The sequence below is a fragment of the Leptonotus elevatus genome, chromosome 4 (assembly GCF_054856555.1).
Source record: "Leptonotus elevatus isolate MCC_2025b chromosome 4, RoL_Lele_1.0, whole genome shotgun sequence".
Classification (NCBI taxonomy): domain Eukaryota; kingdom Metazoa; phylum Chordata; class Actinopteri; order Syngnathiformes; family Syngnathidae; genus Leptonotus; species Leptonotus elevatus.
Window position 1 is genome coordinate 15,524,752 of NC_141242.1, and position 23,487 is coordinate 15,548,238.

The 23,487-nt window shown below is 40.7% G+C and overlaps 1 protein-coding gene across 16 annotated transcripts in view; it reads right to left on the reverse strand.

The window, feature by feature from the left end:
* Nucleotides 1-23,487, reverse strand: part of plekha5 (pleckstrin homology domain containing A5) — a 72,237-nt gene that overhangs the window by 6,174 nt on the left and 42,576 nt on the right. For 4 of the 16 annotated variants that reach the window (XM_086073230.1, XM_086073229.1, XM_086073232.1 and 1 more), the window contains 19 exons: nucleotides 23,216-23,299; nucleotides 20,514-20,552; nucleotides 16,059-16,179; nucleotides 15,803-15,907; nucleotides 13,904-13,976; nucleotides 12,517-12,617; nucleotides 11,676-11,791; nucleotides 9,772-10,257; nucleotides 8,137-8,620; nucleotides 7,349-7,432; nucleotides 6,650-6,769; nucleotides 5,412-5,465; nucleotides 4,278-4,358; nucleotides 2,935-2,991; nucleotides 2,774-2,854; nucleotides 1,784-1,933; nucleotides 1,596-1,697; nucleotides 1,084-1,236; nucleotides 246-392 (listed from right to left, as the gene is read on the reverse strand). In XM_086073230.1, coding sequence (XP_085929356.1) covers nucleotides 246-392; nucleotides 1,084-1,236; nucleotides 1,596-1,697; nucleotides 1,784-1,933; nucleotides 2,774-2,854; nucleotides 2,935-2,991; nucleotides 4,278-4,358; nucleotides 5,412-5,465; nucleotides 6,650-6,769; nucleotides 7,349-7,432; nucleotides 8,137-8,620; nucleotides 9,772-10,257; nucleotides 11,676-11,791; nucleotides 12,517-12,617; nucleotides 13,904-13,976; nucleotides 15,803-15,907; nucleotides 16,059-16,179; nucleotides 20,514-20,552; nucleotides 23,216-23,299 — 2,638 coding nt within the window. Of the gene's footprint in view, nucleotides 1-245; nucleotides 393-1,083; nucleotides 1,237-1,595; nucleotides 1,698-1,783; nucleotides 1,934-2,773; nucleotides 2,855-2,934; nucleotides 2,992-4,277; nucleotides 4,359-5,411; nucleotides 5,466-6,649; nucleotides 6,770-7,348; nucleotides 7,433-8,136; nucleotides 8,621-9,771; nucleotides 10,258-11,675; nucleotides 11,808-11,896; nucleotides 12,496-12,516; nucleotides 12,618-13,903; nucleotides 13,977-15,802; nucleotides 15,908-16,058; nucleotides 16,180-20,513; nucleotides 20,553-23,215; nucleotides 23,300-23,487 lie in introns of those variants that run through there. The other 12 variants (XM_086073231.1, XM_086073242.1, XM_086073233.1 and 9 more) reach the window with 11 other exon arrangements.

The following is a 23,487-nucleotide window of genomic DNA, read 5'->3' on the forward strand; positions in this document are numbered from 1 at the left end:
CAACCAAAGAAAGGACAACAAAAGCGGTCATTGTTATCCAAAAATAAAGTTGCAACACACTAAAAAAAAGCATGTTTCTTTAGACATAATACAAACAAAAAATATAAAATTAAAAAAAGGGATGTTATCCAAAAATATATATTTATATAAAAAAAAGTATAAATCCAAAATAAAAGTGAAAAAAATATTCTACACAGCAGGCAGTGACACAGCTGTAGGCAAAGTCAGCAGGTCAACAAGCTTACGCTGTGAGTGCCATTCTTCTGATTGGTCTTCCTGTCCTCCGTTCTGTGGAGGGATGCTGAGCGAACTCCGGCATGAGGGGGAATTGCGGGGGGGTTGGGCTCATATGACTGGGGCAAAGGTGGCCGTGGGGGTACAGAGTCCTCCGCCTGGGGGATTATACAAGGCATGACAGGAAGCAAGGTGACACAGGACGCCGCCATGCACGGTCTGGGTGACCTCCATCTGGTTCAGCCTCCTTTTATTGACTGACGAGAACTCAACATTCTGTTGTTGCATGAGCAATACTGTCATACGCACTCGAGAGCTCATTTGCATTTGCCTTTATTTGTACAAATGACATTTTATAATAATATTTTATAATTAGGTTTTTAAGGATTGTTAAAATAGGAATTAAAAATTATACAGGAAATTAATTAATAATTAATATTATATACAGTACAGTACAGTAGACTATCGTGTATCATTGCAAATAGGAAAATGAAAAAAAAATGTATTGCAAATTTTTTTATTAATTGCACTGCAAGGGCCCCTGAAGATGTCAGCCCGCTGTATACAGTAACTTTATTGCAGTAACGGTGAAAAGTTTGACTATATTACTGTATTATGGGATTACAGTACAGTCGACCCACGCATACTCGGGTTCGGAAACCCTTGGATTCGCACATTTGTGAATTTTCCCCCCAGTATTTTAACATTTTTGTTATTTTCTTTTGCTTATTACCCCATGGAAAACATATATTGAATGCAACAGCATTTTTTTAAATTATTTTTGGACGTTGGGACCATCGTAAACTGAGTAGCCCTTGCTTTTAATGAGTTATTTTCATAGTCATTCACCTCTGTTTTCTGCATGCTGAAGTTGGGCCCATACAAGCCCATAGAGCCATCAGCATTTCTCTGGTCTTTATGTTTATTGAGGACCTCCATTACATCTTGGATCCGCCAAAGCTCTTTCTGGATGCACACGTGCTGCTGGCTGGGAGGTTCAGTCTGTGAAAACAGTGAGAAAATATTAAGCCAGAACTGGGCCCAACAGATCAGTGAAATGGGAGCAAGGTTATTTGATTGAAGAAAAAGTGCATGAAGTTGTAGATTTACAATCTGTCAGCGTGACAGATTTCGTGACACGGTGCTTTATAAGGAGATGTTGAGGCTTTTGGCCCTCAATTGCTAATTAGCAAATGAACTCAGGTTGAGTCAGGTTGAGCAAAGAATAAACATGATGAGGGAAATCCAAGACTCCAGCATCACTCCGCTTATCAATCTTAGCTCTCTAATAATGCTGGTCTGGATCAGAGTTATTTACTTAAAAAAATAAAGCAGGGAAACTCCAGTTAGAAGAATCCTACCTGTGGACTTCCCAGTGCTTCAAGCTGCTCTAGTAGGTTGCTTTTCGACAGAATTACAGCTCCTTCAAGGTGGTCATACTCGCGCCATGACTGCTCCAACTCCTGGTATGGAAAAGACAATGTTTTTTGAGGGGCAACCCTCAGAAAAACAAATTTGAAAGGATTTAGGATGGCATTGATGATCTTACAGTTGTGACCCGGGAGATCTCTCTGCAGGTGCTGAGCAAGCCACTCTGCAGTAAGTCTCTCTGCTGGATGACACTCTGCATGGCAGCCGGGTTGTCTGAGCCCAATTCTATCTCCTGGCTGGCTGACAGCAGTGCAGTCTCCAGAGTATGCTGCAGGAAGACACAATTCATCAATTACATGATCTGCCTTGCTGATGGGCTATATTTGGCTATATAAGTTGGACTGTGACGGAACAAATGTTAATCGTTGACTATTTAATTCATTAATGCAGGGATGGTGCCACATTGGGGATAGGGGGTGCTATAGTCACACAATAAATCTGTATATCCCAATTAAGATCCTCCAGAGTTTAATTTGATAATCTAAAATATATTTACAAATAATTTTCTCAGATCCCCTATTTGTTGGTCAAGCCCCCCTTAAGCCCTGGAAGAAGAAAAAAATCCTGGGGTCGTGGCTGCATTATTGTATTTTTACATATTAGTATCTAAGGGGTATGCTGACTGATTTATTTCAGTACATACGGTATTTAAAATATAATTAGCAAAAAGGATCCATACTGCTCATATGCACATTTCAATTTGATGAATATGAAACTGTATGAAATATTGTATAATTTATACATTCAACCTTTTTGTATGTAAAGCTGATCGCTTTTTCATCAGATGCTATTGAGGGGTTTGCTGACATTAATTCTAACTTGCATATCAACATATTAAACTTGCTCAGAAGTAATCTCTCTTCACCTTTTCCACCCCACACAGACCAAATAAAATGTACAAAATGTCAAGGGTTTTGCATAAATTGATGTCTGGAATTTTTTCGTTTCTCCATTTTGTTCAAATAAAAGCATCTCATTGAAATAATTCCACTGCTCTCTACTTGCCTTGATGCTATGTCTTTAGTATTGGACAAAAAGAACGACAGAACATTCTCTCTTCTTTTTTCAATAGTAAAAAACAATATTGAGTCATTCAGTGGTGAGTCACCTTCTCTCTGTAGAGCTGTTGAAGTTTGTCCTCGTGTGTCCTCACCACTTTATCCTGCTCACACAATCGGCTAAGCTTGGTCTGAGGAGAAACAACAAAGGTGGTGACCCTCGACATGTAGATGAACATGGCATGACATTAGGGAATAAAACCGAGCATACATCAACGTCCCCCTCTTCTGGCATGTAGGTGTGTTCTCTGGGGTCTTCCTGACTTAGCTGTGAAGCAAAACAGAACATCGGTCACTGAGTCTTGTCATGTAATATGCATTATTGTCTAAAACTCCAAATTCAGCATTTATTACAAGTCTCAGTGAGGCAATTATTTTTATTGGTAGGAACCTCATATTTTGGTGAATGAGACGTTACCAATTGAATTGGGGGGTGGTTATGGTTGGACAATTCTTATGATGTAGTATCGACATCACTATTTGTCTTCCTCAGCAAAACACAGTGGCTTATTAGAAACACATGGTGAAGGCATGTTGACAATCCTGTTAACAGTGCAAATACTGTGATCCAAGGAATACATTTGTGCTCTTTGTCTAGTGCTTAGACAGTATTATCTCTAAAAACAGGTGTGACATCAGGTTGGTCAACTGCTGATGGCATGAGAAATAAACGATGAGGAGGGGAACTTAAGCAAAGCCCCCCCCCCCCAATCATTCATCCATTATCCAGTGCCAATTTTCGATTCACATTTAGTTACAACTGTAGTGAGCTCATTTAAAAATGTACAGATATTGATAAGATTGGAACTTTGTCAACTCAAACACATAGAGTTCTAATTAATCCACTGTGCTGGCTGAGTGAGTCCAAATTGCAAAAAAGAAAAAAAAACCATTTCAAATAAACTCCACACTAATGTTATCTCTATAGTAACTTGCAGGTTTTACTGGGTTGGATCACGCGGCAGATAAATCAGGATGTGAGACTATTCCCCACAGAACATGCAGACTGTCACATGAAGTGGCGGGTTGCAGTGTGACAAGAGTGACAAACCGCTAGCAGTTGAACAGGTGACAATGCAGCTGTTGGCTAGGCTTGTATGCTAATGAATGCAGACTGGGTGAGAGACAAGGGGTTGGGCCACTATTTAGCTATGTTGATCATCCCTCCGAATCTCTTTGGAAAGGCCCACTTACTGAGACTGATGATAGTACTGTTTTGCCCCCCCCCCCCACACACACACACCCCACCCCCTTCCTAACAACGGCTTCTACATTTAACTGTAACCAGCCCACAAACGATTCTAAGTATGAGGAAGACCACATTATACTTCTCTTTTCCAAGTCATGTTCTTAATGCCATGACTTAACATGACAACAGTCAAAGCAATGAATGGCTTGGCGCTGGCGATACAACATAACACAGGAAGACCAGTCTTCATGTCATGAGGAGTTGGACATTGAAGGCGAAGTGTTACAAAGACTTAAAAAAAAAAAACACATTTAAAAACAGCCAGCGTGAGGATGAGGCGGAGCAAAGCCTTAAATTGGCCTTACTTGCTGGTAAAGTTGAGGCCTTGGGGCCGAGTTCTCAATCAAAGTGTGAGTCATGATGATTAAAGGGTCATTTTCCTTCATCTAGTCCAGCGTGAAGAGGAGCAGTAGAGTCAGTTTACAGCAGTGCTGCACTTCAAACACAACACTTACAAAGCTGTTGATTGCGACTTGTAGATACTGTTATATTTGCATTTGGCGTGGAAACTCACAAAGACATGTTCATCCAGAGGAAATTGGGATGGATACAGCACCACAAAGTGAAGCTTACCAACAGGAAGACATTTTTCCAAAGCAGAAGTGCAGCAGACAATGAGGGATAGTATAAAGCTACGCATCTAGGCTACGATAAACTTTAATGTATAATTTAAATGATTGTATGTGTAACATTGCTTCCACGAAATTATATATCTCAACGTATCAGGATTTGTTCTTGTTTTTAACATGAATAGATTCTCCTTGATTTCACACGGAAGCTAAGCATGTAGCCAAACTAACTATGCTTTATTATTCCAGGTTTATAACCGTATGTTTATAAAGACAATTGAATTATTTAAGGCTCATATTTGTCTGACTATAAATTACCTGACCACCATATAATAATAATTATAATAATAATGCATCAGATTTATATAGCGCTTTTCTATCTAATCACATAATCAAAGACGCTTCACAGTGGTTGCATTATTCGTGCGCTCACACATTTACACTGTGGTGGTGGTAAGCTACTTAAGTAGCCACAGCTGCCCTGGGGCAGGCTGACAAAAGCGTGGCTGCCAGTGTGCGCCTACGGCCCCTCCGACCACCACCAAACATTTGCACCTTCCATACACCGGTGTGAGTAGCACTGGAGGCAATGTGTGTGAAGTGCCTTGCCCAAGGACACAACGACACATAACTTGGGGAGAGCGGGGATCGAACAGCCAACCTTCTGGTAACTGAGCGACCGTCGCTACACCCTGAGCCACGGCCGCCACCATATATCATATACTGACCAAGCTCCATTACTGCAGACTTGACAGATGCGTATACAGCCATAATAAAGTGCAGACAGTGACTTTTATCAGAATAACAACAACAGGTTTATGACCCCAAAAAAAAAAGAAGCAAGGGCCATGTAACCATGCATTACCCCACCTGATTGTCCAAATATATTAGAGTCCTTTGGAGATGATGAGACAGAGCATCGTTCTAGTGTCAGCAGCAAGAAGAAGAAGAAGAAGAAGAAGAATATGGATACAAAATGAGGGGCATTCCGTATTCCTTTTTTTCTCACACACTTTCAAGAATGTCATATGTACACACAGGGATGGCCAAATCAAAAAGGAGGGAAGGGACAGTTAAGGAGAAAAAAAAGTAGCGACAAGAGTATGCTCTACACATTAAATTGACTTCATGTGACACACGCCATCTGAGCTTAGCTTGTGTCACAGGCAGTTGAAACTGGCTGGAACAATTAAGTGAAGTGATGGCAGACCCTCATCCGTCACCCTGGTGACCTAAAACAGCCAAATCTCTAGTCTGACATCTTAAAGGAGACTTAGAAATGGAGGGGAGTTTGCCAATGGCTTTAAGTTTCACTCACTGCTAACATCTGTCTTGACTCTTTGAAGAAGTAAAATAACATAAGCTTGCCCACTAAAATGAATCTGAAGTTTGAGATTTTAAAGCAGAGTACTTTATGTCTAACCTTGCTCTCGCAAGATGTATTCTCGCGATATTTGTGAGTTCACAAACTCCCGAGAATCCATCTTGTACCGCTCCCATTGATTTCCACAGATACGAACCACTGGTGGTTCGGACCAATCACAGAGCGACATTGTATTTGGGGGCGGGATATGCAGCTGTGACGAAAACAAGAAGCGCCGAAGCCGTGGGAAGAAACAAACCAAACATGGCGACACCGGTGGACGAATGCGTAGACGCTGCAATTAATTCTGTTCTCGCTGAATTAGTCTCTTGTATCCGCATATCAACATTGCAAAGCCGCCAACATAAACTCAACGCCATGATATTAGCTAGTCACAACAGTTGCATGTCGGTGACCACATTTTCCTCCTTTGCCGTGATTGGTCGAAACAAACGTTCGGTAGACGTGCAAACGATTCTGCTTCGTCCAATCAGCTCGAAGTGTTGTACAGCATGCCCCGCTTTTCCCGAGCAAATCAACACGGAGCAGTCCCAGACTGATATTGTGGCCAACTCCCTCGAGTGAAGCACAAATCAATCTGGCTATTGCCAGGCTACTTGATGTCCCCTATCAGTAAAAGCAGGTCTTGATATGTATTATGATGAGGTGAGAGATGGATGGCACACACACCACACAATAACTAACACATGCCTCCAGAGGAAAATCTTGTGGAGGTGGGGCTGACCTTTGGGTTGTCGCCATCCATGTTAAGTTGCGTAAACTGTGCTAGTGTGTGCTCCCGGACACTGTTTAGCTCTGCCTGCTGCCGACGCAGCTTTATCAGAAGCAAAGTCAGTTCCTCAGGCTGCAAAGGAGGTGAGGTTGTGGGACACGAACAGCCATTATCAAGCAGGGACATCAGAGAGGAAGGAGGAAAAAGGAGAGAAGACACCAGGATAGGAGATGCATCAATGCTCCCAGGAAGTGAGTTTTCATGCAGATTACAACAATGAGATTAGCCAAGGTGTTGGCAGCATGCAAACTCCCAACTTGCACCCAACTTTAGCATTGATAAGAGAAAGCAGGTCACACACTAGCAGCAGTGACTTTGACATTCCTGAGCTGTCTTAGAGTTGAGACTGACAGTGTTTTTAAATCTCTACTGGAGCAAAGCAACTCTGAAGAGCAACTAAAGTCGGCAGAGACTTAATCCGATCACTTGCAGAAAGAAGAAATCTGTCTGATTTTTATTCCATTTGGGGATTTTGTCACAAGGTCATCTTGGACAGAAGTCACATACAGTCAGTCAGTCAAGGAAGGACATAGAGTATGTGTTTAACCAAAATGTCAAAACAATCCAGACCAAACCGAACATTTGAGAATACAGCATATTAATACATTTTGACAACTTTCCCACACAAATTAGGACCACTGTAAGACTTACACTTTTGCCTTGGAGAGACTGGGCAGTGATTGTCTGGACTGGAATTCCTGCAGGCATTGACCTCCTATCAGGTGGATAAGCATACTGAAAGAAACAGGCATTCATTTTCTCAATTATTTTCCTTCTCATGTAAGAGTTGGATTTAGTCGAGACAGTGTAAACCTTTGCGGACTACAATTTACAATTTTTTAAGTGAAAAGCAGGTATATTTAAATCCAGATACTGAATTTCTTCTGAACAGAAGGACGTAAGAACTCACGCTGATAAACCAACCCTGGTGGAGAAAGTAAATGCCAAATGGCCAATACATTCACTCCCAGCCATTTTCACTGAAGCAACCCCCTTTGCTCCCGGGTGTTTTACTGCATTCTGACTGATTTTGCAAGGCCCACTGAATATTGTGTTCTATTGCTATAAAACATGGAACCTACCAAAATAAAGAATAGAGTCTCTTCTTTCATCAAGGAAAAAAGTATATTTGTACCTGTTTCCATTTTGCAGCAATTAGCTAAGTTTCATCAATATTCGCATTCCTGATGAAAACACTGACAAAAAGAGCTTGTTGCAACATGGCCATGGCTAATACTCTGCTGCCACCTGCTGGCCGTCTTTTAATAACTACCATTGCCTTAAGCTACCTCTTCATGTCAGAAGCTGCATCAAAGCCTTCTGTATGCTTTTGCAAAAACTGTACACTTTTTTGGGAGAGGACAAGGTATTAAAAAACGTTTTTATACATTTTTGAGATTGAATGAATTAAAAGTTTTGCTCCTCAGTCCTTGACTAACCTTAGGGGTTTGGTGCTTCTGCCGCCTGTCCATACTCATGTCTCTTTGGTAGATGGGAGAAGCAATCTCGGACCGGGCGCTGCTCATGTTGTACGATCGGGGCTGAGTGTAGCCACCATACATTGATAGGGAACCATGGGAGGGCGAGGGTGGTATGGAGTAGGTGGGCGCAGCATGCTCTGAAAGGTTGATCATGGTTTTGGGGCTGGGCATGTGGCCATACATCCCCGGCGGTCTGGTGTAGTAGGCCTGTCGTTGCTGCCACTCATATAGCTGCCACATGGTATCAGAGCGCACGGAGCGGCGCTTGTCAGCCATCGGGGGAACCAAAGCTTGATCGTACAATGATGGCGACATGCTGCAGATGCTGTCCCTCTGTGCCATGCTATTTCTGGGCATGCTGCGGTAACCGTCGCCGTAATGAGGCACATGGGGCATCCGGTGGTTTGGCATGTTTCTAGGGAGCGTCTGGTACGATGTGATGCTGTGGAAGGAAAATAAGTGGTCAAATTATGAACTGAAATGTTTCTTTGATTCAAACATAAAACAATTCATTTTTAACTAATAGCAATATACCCAAACAAATAGGGCTGTTTTTGTTTGTAGATATATAAGTAATCAGGATCCTAAAGTAAAAATATGAAACACATGACTTTTTTTATATCTGTAGTCAATTTAAGTTTAAGCTTATAAACATACTTTTTACAGTAAATGCATGGTTATGTGGGTGGGCCCTACTAAACAACAAAACACACATGGTCTTTTGGAACCGAAAGCAAGCTACACTCATCACAGCAAAATAGCCTTGGAAAATATTAGCAAAATAATCCAATAATAGTGGATGAGGTGTGACTCAGTTATTTAGCCATGAAGTGGATTAGGATGTATATGCAGCATGCAGAGTGGCTTCAGCTGCAAAATAAAAATAAACACAGAAGTCATCCTTGTCAGAAGGCAAACAGACTAGTGCTTATTTTATCTTTCACCATTATGTCTATCACTTCTCTGTAATGAAATGAGAACTGTTTGGATGCTGCCTATCTGCAGATAGATACAATATCCACTGACAATGATTCATCACCCGAGTTCAAAAACCAAATGAACTGCAGACGACTTAAGAGACATACCTTCCTTATGGACATTATCATTCTCACATTAATGGAATTTGACTGAACAGTAACCAACAAAGTTTCATGTTGCCATATGTATTTGGTCAGTAAGCAGAAACCCAAACGAACACCACTGGACATTCTACACCTTTCCAGAGACAACAAAACATTGCTTCACAAGGGTTTAAAGTGAGTACAGCTGGCAATGAGAACGTTTCCATTCAAGCTTCCTGTCAGAACTTGGCATTAGTGCATACTGGTCCGTAAACCTTAGTGAGATGGGCGGCTTAGAAACTACTCAATGTTCCAGTGGACATGCCTTTTAAAGTCAAATATGGTCAAAAGCACTGAGATGCAGAAAGTGGGAAGGGAAGACGTTTTGTGAAGAAAAGGTGTAAATGTTCGGTGGTTGGTTGCCGCGCTCTGACACCCAAGTTGCAGACACTTTATTCTTCAGTGTGTCATTTTGTTCAAATTCAAACTACATACATTAGGCACTATATGAATGCAGCTAAATCAAACAAACCTTCTGGTGTCATCATCCGGGGTGCGTCCTCTTTGTGTGCGAACCCACTGCTCCAGTTGCTGCATTGAGCTTGTCCGACTCAAAGTCCGCTCGGGCTCATAGCTTGGACTTCGCTGAAGGGGAACTCCAAGGTTGTCAGCTGGACTGGGTTCACCAGCTCCATTGACTTGTGGGCTCTGGTGTGAGCCATCGATCTCTGTCGGGGTCCGTGGCATTGCAAGCTTCACCGTGACCGCTGTTGCTTGGGCTGGCTGCATTTTGATACTGTTGATCTTGGTGAGGGGGCGATTGGGGTCCGCGCCATCTTTCTGGAAGCCATAGCGCTCGGCATCTCGCTGCTTCCTTTCCTCTTCCAACATATGCTCAAGATCCGCCTCCCGGTTGCGCTCGTTGTTCTCAATTTCGGGCTGTGTCAACGGTGGCTTGTGATTGTCCAGGTGATTAACCTCCTGAGGGCCACACTGTTCCACTTTTAGCTTGTCCAACCTGATAATGTAAGTCAAAGGAACAAATACAAATTAGCGCATCTGCACCAATACATGATAATGGCATTGATAGCAGACTGAACTCTGTTGAAAATATCTGTATTAGCAGTGTTTCCCAACTATTTGATCCAAGGCACCCACTTTATTTAGTCTCACAGCACACCATCAAACAAAAATGCCACAAAAATTAAGAATATTAAAATAATGATACTTTCGTCTTAGTTTACTCACAAATGCACTTCTGAGAGATTTGGGCCTGTTAATGAACACAAAGCTAATTTACTCACAGGAAGCCATGCCTTTATCTGTTATTTGAAAAGCAACAGGTTTATTGTAACTTATGTCACCTAATAGAAGAGTGTTTTGGTTTTTTTGGTCGATGTCACTATATTAGCAATATATATCCAATTACACTAATAATCATTATTTCCTGCTGCTCCGCTGATGATCTCTCAGTGTGCCATGGCACCCTGGTTGGGATTCACAGATTGGTACTATTATACTACTATATTGCCAATATACTACAGCTGTAATGCACTACCTTGGCAAACTCTGCTATTACTTTAAAACAAAAAGAGAGTCTGACAAGGAAGTGCACAAGGTTTTTTTCAGCTGCCAGAGGAGAGACCGGGTGTGTAAAATGGAACGTGATATCTCCAGTACAGAAAAAAAAAGGAAAAAAAAAGAAGAAGAAGAAGAAGCCTTTGCCAGGGCATGTCTGAAAGGTGGTGCTCAGCAGCTAGAAATCCATTTGCAGCTCTCTACAAATCTGTATTTCTTTGTGAGGTCTCTGGAGGTAATTGACACTGCCGCTCTTTGGCCTTACATGGACTCAAGGTTATCACTTCAAAGAAGAGCAAATTCCTCTTATCAGACGGGTTTACTGGAGGGGCATTCCTTCAGAAATTGCGCTTGAACCAATTTAAACAGCTACCACAATCACACCATGTCTTATACATCCTTTACCTACCTACCTGAAACCACATGGAATCCATAGAGGAAAAAAATCTAAAATGTAACCCAGCACATACAGTAGTGTTGCTATACTTGACTGCCTTTTATCAGCATCACACTTTTGACAGTGCCATTGAGTGGATTTTAAGCTGTGCAGCACTGTATCGCTATAAAGCATTTCATCATTATGCCTCTGCTCACCCATGCTTAAAGGGCATTACAGAGGCAGGCTGCTAAATAACATTTAACACAAAATGGGAAAGACTATCATCTCTACTGATGAGTTAGCAAAGCTGTGTCCAGCATTAAATGAAGCACACATTGTTGCTATGCCTAAAGCACACATTTGTTTGCATGAATTGAAATCGCTCATATAGTAAAGTGACCTGAAAAAAAAATGGCAAAAAATGTAAAACTATATTTGTACACTTTAACTTTACATGTATGTCGCAATGATTGACAAACCTTTTGACAAGGTCAGAATGCACAAGTGCGGCATCTGTCATCACTTTCATCCAGGACTCCATCTCTTTGGCTGTGTCAGTGCAAAAGTAGTATGTCCGCATGTTGGGGTGTGTCGCCTGCATGAAAAGGTTTCTGAAAGGGAGAAAAGTTCCAGGTCAATTGAGAATTTGAAAAGGCATCACTTGATCTAGACTTAGCATGAATAGCAAAATTATACTTACCAGGTTATGAATCTTATGGCATGGTTAAAGTGACGCCTCCCAGCCAGTAAAGCAAGACGGTCAAGCGTGACAGAGAAAAAGAATGGTTATTGGACAACCTCAATATTTTGTTTACCAGTTTTGGAAAAAATACAACAATTACCCAAAACATGATGCAGAAGATTTAGAGTGGGAAAAATGGCAGTTGGTCATGTCCTGCTCTTGCATTTGCCTCGTTACCTCAACCGCCTCTCGTAAAACATGTGACAAGATTGGAAAAGAAGTGGGCTGTGTGGTTGGAGGAGTCCTTCTACAGACTCCTTGGTGTCTGTGTTTAGTTGTGTTTGGCAGGGGAACTTGTTGACTTTCAGGGTTTAGGAAGGACCCAAAATCACAATCGTACACACTACTGTGAACCCATTTAATGTGACCACTGGCCTGCAGCAGGGGGGCTTTCCCACATATCTTAGTAATGTTTCGGCTCTTTAAACGTCCTAAAAAAAAAGAGACTTGTTGCTACTTTGTGTATAACTACAATCACACCAAAGTAGTTAATGGAGGGTCTTTGTTCATTTTCTCGTCACTTCAGAAAATTGCATTCTACCAGAACTCATTAATTGTTTGATGGTGAAAGAACTAACCTTGAAAGCATACTTTCTGGTGATGTGATCATCAACAGACAACATGGACACATGGAAGCTTGGTAGGAGGATGCTGCCAAGTATCCCCTCCTCTTTTTCATCTGCAAGGCAAAAATGGCATGTTTACGGTAAACATTTTTGGCTGAAGTTTAGATCAACTTAAGGTACACAAATTTGTCAAATGTGTACAGTGCAGTTGCATTCTGCAATTTGTAGAAAAGATGAGCATTGATTCAAAGTTCCATGCAGCCCTAATGCTCATTATGTTTGCAGACGCCGCTCCATATTGACAATAGAGTGCTCTCCACAGGGGGGATTACATTGAACTCTGCGTTTTAAGCAAGAAGCTAACCTCCCATCTTGATACTTACAGTACCTTTGCTGCTGCACACAGCAGAAAGTGTGCAGGGAAACAAAACACATCAGCACGTCTGAGTTGCCATTTACCTGGCCGGCCTGTTTCATGAATCACCTGAAGTATCCCGGGAATTGAATTTGCCAAATAGTGTTTTTGTTTCAGCAAATCACTTGTAAAGGGAAAAAAAATAACCATCCTAAATTGTGAGTAATGATTTTGTAAAACAACTGATCTCTGCTTGGTTTCTGGGAGTGTAGAAACATTCAGAGCATATTTGACAACATTGGACAATTACATTTTCTTTGCAGCCTGATACTGTGCAAGATCCCGAGTGAAGTTCAATTGGCCGATAAACACGATTGCAAGCGGTTGTTTTTGGTTTGATGATAGGAGAGATCGTGACCACACTCACTACCCACTCTCTGCTGATGGATACAATTTCTAAACATGCCCATCCGTGTAAATCCTTTGGGCCCGGTGCTTCTGGCTTTGGCTTTTGTCAGTCAGTGGGCGGAAAGGAGGCAACAGCACAGTCAGACAGCAGAAACAACATAGACTTGATGTCATCCCGATTAGCAGAATGACCGGGTCTGCATTAATTGAGCAAGCAGAATCAGCATCACTGGAATACGAGTTTCTGTGTATCTGCTGCCTAACCGGAATGCTACAATATACAAGCTAGGATGACCATTTGAATTCAATTTATTGTTCAGCCCTATTTTGTAATAGTGAATCACTGAGTGAATCACTCATTCCAACAGTGTCAATATTTGAGGCATTCCAATACTGTCTAACGGTGACCCTATTATCAGCATCAACAGCTTTCCTACTGACATCTTACGAGCATAAATAGCTAGGATGTGGACAATCTATGTGGCTCTGCACCCCCAAGTAGTAACCCTACTAACAAAGTAAAAAAGTGTGATCAAAACCTTATCTTGTCGGAGATAGGGTGCTCACTTTTTGGTAGATTGTTAAATGACAAGGGCGCCTGTAGATGTAAATATGCTTTTAGTTGTCATAACTCACCTCTGTAATAGAAGAGGCACAAGTCTGACAGCACAAACCACCTCTTTTTCCACAGCTTCATCCCTGTGCTGTCCTGCAAAGACACCAGAAGAACAGGATATGTCATTAGCTATTCAATTGGAGAGGATATTTAAGGTTCTTAATTAAATAGGATGTGGTTATGACTCGGCATTTGAGTACATGTTCTTGATTTATAATGCAGATAATTAATGACAGCTTTTTAAAATATCTTTTCATAGGGAGAATTGCTCCCTGAATGGTCTGAAATCCTGCTTCAATGCTACTAAGAAGAATACTGCCTGGAGGGTTGTCATAACAGTGAGCAATCACTGTATAGTTTTATTAAAGGATCTTTGTGCAGTTTGTCACTTTATTACTTGTGACTGCTTCCTCTGGCCCAAAGCGTAACTGCAGCATCTGTGTCAGGCTCGTTTATGGTGCGCGTGAGAGTACATGCACGATCTTAAAGCGACAGCCACAGTTGACAAAGACATGACTTCAAATGAGGTAAGAAAAACTCCCTCCCCTAAAGAAACTGTGAAGTGTGAGGGTCTGCACACTTACTATAAAGGGAAGATAAAATCTGATAGGTGCAGTCAGAGTAAAACAGTCAGGGCTCTTCATACTCATCTGGGCATTGGTGGAGCATGCATGATGTAGAAAAAGCTTTAATATGACCTTTTTAAACTGCACAATGCACCTTTAAAATCAAAGATGATTATTGATACAAATCTTTGAGCATTAAAAAGGTAGATTTACAGAGTCTTCTAAAGAAATTCCAAACTTTTAGCCTAAGTCTCAACAAGATTTATTTGACAATGTGTTGTGTCAAGCTGTTCTTAAGAATTTTCTAGAATAAGCTTTAGACATTGGTCAGACATCACTTTAATTAGACTGAATTCAAAAACAAATATTTCACTGTGCCCTCACAGGGGCATTTATATGCCCCAATGGATCTGCTGAAGGATTTGACTGTTTCCTTAAGCAGGGACTTCAATAGCTTCTAAGTTTCAAAGAGGCAGGAAAATCCAGCTTTTATTTAGGGTAGCAGAATTGTGAGTTTGTGGTTGAGCTCCATCACCCTGATTGAGCTCCAAAAGAAACAGCAGCTGGCAGCTGAGCCAAAGGAAGCCTTCATGAATTGAAAGGACAGTGCCGGGAGGCTGCAATCAAAACTAAATGAGTCTGCCACTTAGGACGCCCGAGAGTCCTGCCTGGTAAAAGAGCGCCTCAAGCATCCCCTTTTCACCCTCTTGCAGTAAGTAGGAGCCTTGATGAAGGACTGCTATTCAAGCAGTATAAGTAGCAGAAGCGGACAAAGAAATCAGATCCTGTATGGCATCAAATACACATCTTACGCCTATTAATGCACAGTGGCTATAAAAAGTCGACACAACCCTGTTTTATAATTCCACATTTTTGTGATATCAAAATATGAAACCAAAATAAAATACTTCTAAACTGTTCATGAGATCCATAATCTGCCCAACCCAGCTGAAAAAATTATATATATATCTTTGAGTGAAGTAAAAATAAACTGACAATGTTGTTGCACCCTTTTATTTGTATATAGAAATATCCAATCAGATTCAAACTCATGTTTAAATGGGAGTCGGCACAGCCATTTAAAGTCTTTGTATTATTTTTTTATCTCACAAAAACTTGGCATTTGAACTGGGGTGTGTAGTCTGTCTATTGTGACTATAAATCTGAAAGGGAATACTGATTTTTTTATGACTTCAATTTTCTAACACTTATCTACTGGGCAATAAAAATAAAGCCCCAAGGCCATTATGGAATATATTTTGCGGACGTATCATGAAAAAATTATTCCTAGATGAACACCACTGGAATCAGTGCACAGAAAATAACTAGCATAATCAAAAATGCTTTGTTTACCTGCTTATAGAGCCAGTTCCTCTTTATAACTGGAGCGCTGGGATTCCTCCTGATAGAATTGGATCTCTTTCCAAAATTATGAAGTTTTTTAGGAGGTCTCGATGCCTAAAGATACAATATAATTGGAGAGCATCAATCAATGGCTGTCAGTATACTCTTTTGTTTCCAAAAAGACAACATCGAAAGACTGTGAAATATAATCTATTTCTACTTGTATGTTCAAAACTGCCACGATTACTCCATGTATGTTGCTCACCCTTGCTGCTGCACTGGTTTGGTTTGCAGCACAGTCCGAGCTGCTCGTGTTGTTGGAGGTCTCGCTCATGGTGCTTCTTGGCTGTTCCTTCTTTTCATTCACTGGCACTTTGGCGGCAGATCTAAACACGCACACAAAGGGCACATGAAGTCCAACTTTCAACCCCAATAAAATGCAGAGAATAGAATAGAGGCAGGCAGGCAGCTTCTATTGTCTAACGACCTATCATTTCACTCTAGTTCAAACTTTTGTCATGAGATCTCAAGTTGGAACAGTATCAAGCCAATCACACCCACAGTCACTTCAGAAAACATTTCTAGTTGTTTGAAAATGCTGACATACTGAAATACAGCCATAGTTGGGGTCAATCACACAAGAATGCCTATTATATGAATCTCGTCACATTTACAAAACCTGTCATCGGGTTGAGCACCATGTAAATCAAGTTGTGTCTGGCCCATGGGGATGTCCTACATTCTTTAGGAGGGGAACAACGTTGTAATCTAGTGGAAACATGACACCACAGCGCAGTAGAAACTGCAGCGCAGCAGAGGCACTGCAGCAATGACAGTATTTTGGGGCACTGACTGAGCACGCTGCAAACCAATTTCACTCAACGAACTTGTTCAGTTGATGCTGGTGACCCAAAAATCCTCACATTACATGGTATCATGCATGAGCAGGAGCCTTTGAGTACTTTTCCATTCATTCCTTTTGTCATTTTGTTACGCATGAGCTCAAAACTATTACCACAGCAAAAAAAATAAAAATAAATACAAATAAATAAAAGCTCTGATTCCATGCTGTCATTGTCAAGGTGCACATACATGAGACATTATAACAGGTAATGACACCGTCTCAGATAAAAGGAGAAAAATGCAGGCACCATTCACACAATGCTTAATCTCATGCAACACAGTGACATGTTTAACACAGACAATTACCGATTCAAAACAATCAGGTGATATTTGCTTACCTGTATTTTGAGCAGAAGTTAGGCTGTTTGGCTTTGTTAGTCACAATATGCGGAAACATTTTTTCATTCAAAATTATACAATACATTATTAAATAACCTTTACTGACTACTCATGAAGATTCTTTCATTATTAAAAGATTGTTGTGTCAGGGGACAGAATAATTAATTGCGTTGCATTCAGAGTTGAAGTCCTGTGACGGACAGGCAGCTGACTAATGTTCCTTTGAATCACAGTGGACACAATTTCCAACCCTAAAATAGTTTCCTGTGAAAAGTGATGAATGGCCAAAGAGATTTGCCTCCTCCGGCTAATGAGCTTGGAAGATTTACTGCACTTTCAGTGAAAAGTTAAATCGTAAGTGAACCTCAATCAATGACGTGTCAACTGACCATGAAAACACAGTATAAGGGCGGTCAAAGGAAGAGGCACTCTGTCATGGGCCGTTGACCGGTTTTGAAAAAAAGTCAAATTTTCAATAACGGCTAATACTGGCTGTGAGCTCTTCTTTTTGGAGCGGTCTTCGAAGCAGGGCACAATATGATTGGCTGCTTAGAGAGTTAAGCAAACAGCCACCTCTTTCAAGTTAATCACTTCCAATTAATTTTTTTGTTGTGAGGGGTGAGCAGTTACGTACAGAAGAGAGAAGGAGCAAGACGAAAGAAACACTGCAAACACTGATGTCCTTTTGCTCTACTGTTTAATGTCCTTTGCACACACACACACACACACACACACACACACACACACACACACACACACACACAAAAACATTGTGCGAGTGGGTGCTAGTTAGCCCCAATAGCAACATGAGTAGCTCATGGGTCTTTTCTAAATAAAATGGGATGATAGGACACTGTGATTTACTAAGAATAATTAAAACAGAAGAAGAGTGTTAACATCTATTTATTTATTTAAACTTAACATGGTACTGTACACATTTGTTCTGTATTGAAAAAATATATTTTGTTTGAAAATAAAATCTATTGTGTCATTTTAGTACTGTGACATTGCAATTTTTTTGTGCACGGTTATCATACTGTCAGAATCTAAGATTGACCCAAGCCCACTATGAATTGTATTTTCTGTATTTAAAAAAGAATAAAAGGGAAAATACTTGTTTTAATGATATAAACATATCTTAAAGATTTTTAGAATTTTACTATTTAATATCTTTAATGCCTTTGTAATGTGGTATGCCTATATAGATACCGCTCTCTTCGATGCTCATTTCCCATCGGCTTCTAAGATTCTATGTGTGTGGTAGTTTGTGGATAATTGCTTTGGCCATTATAATCAATCACCGTGTGGTGAAATTGAAAAGTATTGGCGTTGTACACTTGCTTGTAGAAGAAGGAACAATTTGTTAACATCCCTCACGGGAGCTATAAACGTTTTTATTACAGTGAACTGAGCACAACTCAATGCATTAAAGTACAGTGGGACCTCCAAAGCTAAAAACACATTTAAAGCTACCATGGAATGGAAATTTTAGACACTGATAGAACAGACTTTACAGTAGAGAGTTAGCTTGAAGCGATCTTCCTCGTGTCTGTCTGCCACTGTCATTTCATGGCCATCAAAATGTTAAATTTTACTATACGAGATACTAGACCGCAATTAACCTCCCTTTATTGTACATTGGTTAAGTATGTTATAGGACTGTCAGACAAATGTTCTACAAGCATCACAGAGAAGCTTTTCTTAGACCTTGAGGTACCAGGCTAAAGCAAAAGACTATACATTAGCATCAATTGCATTTGGGTGTCATAATCAGTTTGGAAGCAATCAGAACATGATATAAAATGTCAATATAGATGATTTGTGTACTAACTGTTTAGTCCCTTGCTGAAGTCGAGAGCCACATGTACAACATGCTATTCTGACTGCCTGTCAACTTTAAAAGTACTATTTTGGGGGTTTAGGTCAGAGATACTCTCACTGCGAAATCAAATCCATAGTGGTTATGATTTTGACTTCTGAAAACAGTAATAGTCGGAGCCAAATAGCAGAACTACCAAACAGCCATGTTTGTGTACCACAACATCATTCCCAAGCATTTCCTCCATCTCAGAGCTGAAGCATATTGCAGTCAGGCTGTGTTGTACACACAGGCTTTTTTCCAAACATACTTCAAAGTCACACACACACACGGCCCATCAGGAAAGAACGAAAAAAAAAAAAAAAGATTCCTCAGTCCTACACAGGTCACTTTAGTGTTATGTTGTAATTCGTGAATATGAAAATTGACCCCATCAAAGGATGGAACGAGCTTGCTGAGTACACTTTTTCAGGCTTTTCTTTGCATTCCTGCATTGAGCTCTCCGGAGTTCCTGTTCCCAAAAAAAACTTCCAACCCTTACTCGGTTAAGTAAAGTTAAGATCAAAACTGCATCGCTTTCAAAATCAAACTTCATCAAGCAATCTTATTGTCCTAAATTTTGAAACAATTCATCTTTGTCTTATCATTTGGCGAAAACAAATTAGACAGTCAGAAGTATAGGACTTTTAATTTTACCGAAAGGCTACCAAGTGCAAAGAGAGGACGCCATATCAAAGTATGATGAAAAGCATGTTGCTCTATTGAAACTGTGTGGTTTATACTGTACTACTAGGTTGCTGTGTGGCCTGTCATTAACAAGGCAAACACGAGGCTTGTTCCTTTAGATCACTGCGTGTGTGCGTTCGCGTGCGTATGCGCACGTGCGTCTAATAGGGTCAGGAAAGATAACGGCGCCAATGAGGCTTGGCGCGCTGCGTACAGTGATGTGTGGCTGGTGGTTGGGGGTAACTGAACTGAGATTGGCTGAGAGTGCATTTTAAAATGACCACACAGCGTTTCTAAAGAAAGAACTAACACCTTTGTTTGGTAATGGACCAGACCTTTTTTTTTCTTTTTGGTGAACAAAAGATCTGGGATCAGAATACACTGTGGAAATAAGCAGTGCAGCACAATTTACAGATATTTAGAGAGCTCAACAAGCCTTATCGCATGAATGTGTCTCTGTTCTTTCCAAGTAAGCAACAAGGTAAGCTGATGCTTATAGCAACATGTTTCTTCAGCACAGAACCACAATGTGTAATCCAACTGGCATGTTATCAAGCAACCTTTGCAGAGTGAGAGGAGGAGTAGATTTGCTGTTCCCGTGTAAATCACCACACAGTCAACATTGTGGCCTGTATGGTGGTGATACGAGAGATTAATCCAGCGGCTCAGTTTTTTATAAAAGGTCATACCTTTGACTCAGAGATTTTGGTATCAGCTCCCTGCATTATGTTAGCCTTTTGTTAAGATTTGGATGAACACAACAGACTGGACTTTGGAATGTAAATGCATAGCAGGTTATCAGGCAAGACAGCATTCAAATCACCCACAGTGTGTTAGTGTGCATCAACAAGGCTTATCATCACACTGACACGCTCGAGTGCTTTACATAGACACAAATGCTCAAAGTATGCTTGTAGCCAACAGTGTTTTTACCTGCTACACGCTGGATGATATATTTTTCCACAATAAACACTACAAAACAGAGCAAAGAAAACGGTGTTGAGTCTCTGTACGTTATGCCAAGTGTTGGAACTTGCGGCAAATGTGCAGTACTGTGATTTTTCTCATGAACAAGGTACAGTGGAACATCAAAGACTCTTGAACACTGGAATAATGCGTTCAAACTGACGCCAACATATTAACTGTTGAACATAAGTAGGAGTTAGCAAACCTCTACCATTAGAAATAGGTAAAAACGACAAAGATGTAATGTACATGCTATTAAAGAGTCTTACTTTTAAACGTTTCCAATTTAACCACTGTTGAATGTGAATTCATGCTGGTCCATTTTTTTCCCATCATATTTGTCAGGAAAGCTTCAAATTCCCAATGATCAGTAAATCCTTTGATTTTCGCTAACCTGAGCTAAATGACATCATCAAGGCAGTAGTTCAAACTCTGGAGTCTTGTGCGACTTTACAAGCATATTTAAAAGCAAACAAAAAACAAAAAAAAGTGAATTCCAAATTGTATGAATGAGACTGTCCTCTAATTGAAAACGACCACAGAGGTTGTTTTTACATGCCCCAAATTACGACCAATTGTTACGTTTTTGATCTAAGTGACCCCCTATCAGCCATGTAAATAATCGAAAATGACAAACTGACCGAAACCCAAATGCAAACCTCAACCATCCAGGGAGTGTCCCCTCTGCTAGGGAAATGTGTTACTGCACCCATCCTACTATGTGGAGGACATCTTTTGACCACAATTTTGAACTCAATGGCGTTGAGAACCAGAACTCAAAACCTGTCACCGTGGGGGAAGCTGTCGTGGAATATGCTCTGAGGGGTCGTTCGGTCTTATTTTCATGCTATGACCTATGTGGTCGTTTCAATTGGAGCACTTGCTGGTATGAATTCAGATTTATTTGACCTTTGAGGTTCCATTGTAATTGAATATTGCCTATAGGTGACAGTATTGAAAGTTAATCCGACCTAAATGTCATCTGTCTTTAAAAATAAAATAAAATAAATAGACATATATAAACAGTTGATACTCTAAACTATATTCACGACTCTTTCCAGACTAAATACATGTACATTTGATGAAGGTCATGTTTTGGTATACGTATCGCACCAAGCATTTGCTGTCAGCAAGCACATGAACATGGTGATGACTAAAAATTGGTTGAAACATGTACAGTGAAGACAGAATGCTGAGAATGCTTTTCTTTGTAGTGGGTTAGGCACGTTGGAGGAAGCTCAAGTAAGAAGTGAAAGATGTCTATAGCTTAAAGCTCAGAGGGAGCATCGGGAACAGAAAGTGGTGTCACACCAAAAGCTGAAACTGAAGTCATATTAGCAACTGTAGTGACGAGGAAGTGAATCAAGAGAACAGCCGGCCCTGTACACTTGAGGAGAAACAGATGATAAAGCATCCGTGATGTGATGTCACTTGTGGTAGTGGGCCTCTTTTACTCGGCCAGAATCGTTTCTGATGGCCTCTGAAAGTTAGATTTGATTTTCACTGTTTTGTATCATTTCTCATACGTCCAACTGTTTCTTGGATGTTGATCTAGAGCTCACAGTACAGTGGGTTTTTTTTCATGTTATTTGATGGCTGGCATTACAATGCCAAATTTCAGTGCAGTGACAGCAATTTTCCACATGGCCTCTTTATCCTTGTGGCAGATAAAATCACTCGTTTCTGCTTGTTCAGGGGCTATTTTGCCTTTTTACTACTTTCCCTGTAAGACAGCCAAATGCTGGATGTTTTCCATTATCTTTTTTCTTTCAAATGCAAGGTTTGTACTTTTTTTTTGTGCTTGTTTCCAATTTAGATGTCATCTTGCACCGGCATGTTGTGCCTATTTATGTGAAAAACAGCAGAGAAGTGAGAGTAACGCAGCAAGGGGAGGAATGTGTCGAGAGAGTGCAGTGCGACAAGCATTCAATCCATTTCTGCTAAACTAAACGACTCTCTGGAAATTGGTAACATTACATATATTAATGAAATACAGTACTATAGACTCACGTTCTCAAGTTCTATGATGTTAGTTGCACATACAATGTATTCCTGCTCTTAAAATGTTGGTGTTTAGTTCGAGTACAAGTGGAGCTGAACCGACCCGTTAGTGTGCAGTGGAAAAGCAGTTATTTGTCGCTACATTCAATTCGCCATTATGGTTCAAAAGTGGGAGCAGGAGGCATGAATGGGATGGACTTTGGGAAAAGCCCCGAATGTTTTAGTTAACATCATACCTTTAACAGCCAAGGGTGAAAGGGATGTAAGAACGAGTGAGGTTGATGACAATTTGGTACAGAACTCCATCCTGTCTGGAGTGGCACACGCCATCTTCTTTGCTGAACTGAGCTTGGAACACTGAAAAGCAACACTTGCTATGACTTTAGGAAATGTCACGAACTTGCCAGGGGTCAAGAGGAGCTGAATGTGAAACATCACATTCCGAGTGAGTGATGTATATGCGATACAAAGGCTGTTTTAGTTTCATCCCTTATCTTAGAAATAATTGGCACGCGCACTTAGCGCTGGGAAGATCAGTCTTTGACTGGTGAGGGCAGAGCTGCAATTAGGGGCAGGGGTGGAAAGGCATTGGAGGTTTCAACAGCATGTTGCGGTGCTGGAAATGCAACCCAGTGACATTCTGAGGAAAGAAAAAACAAAAGACTTACTGTTCGTTGATTACAAAGATGCAGTTGTCTTGAGAGGGTGAGCCTGAGACGGGATGCTTGCAAGTCACCTTTCGCTCATTATGGCTATGAAACAGAGAGGAAATGGGGGAGAAAAGGTGAGAAAATATCATCTATATCAGACAGCACCATAGACACATTTTTTATGAGCTTGGAAAATCCAGTTGCAAGCTCTTCCAGTACCTTACTGTGGTGATAAATTGCATATTTATACGTACAAATAGCAGAAGGAGATTAGCATCAAGGAAAGCAAA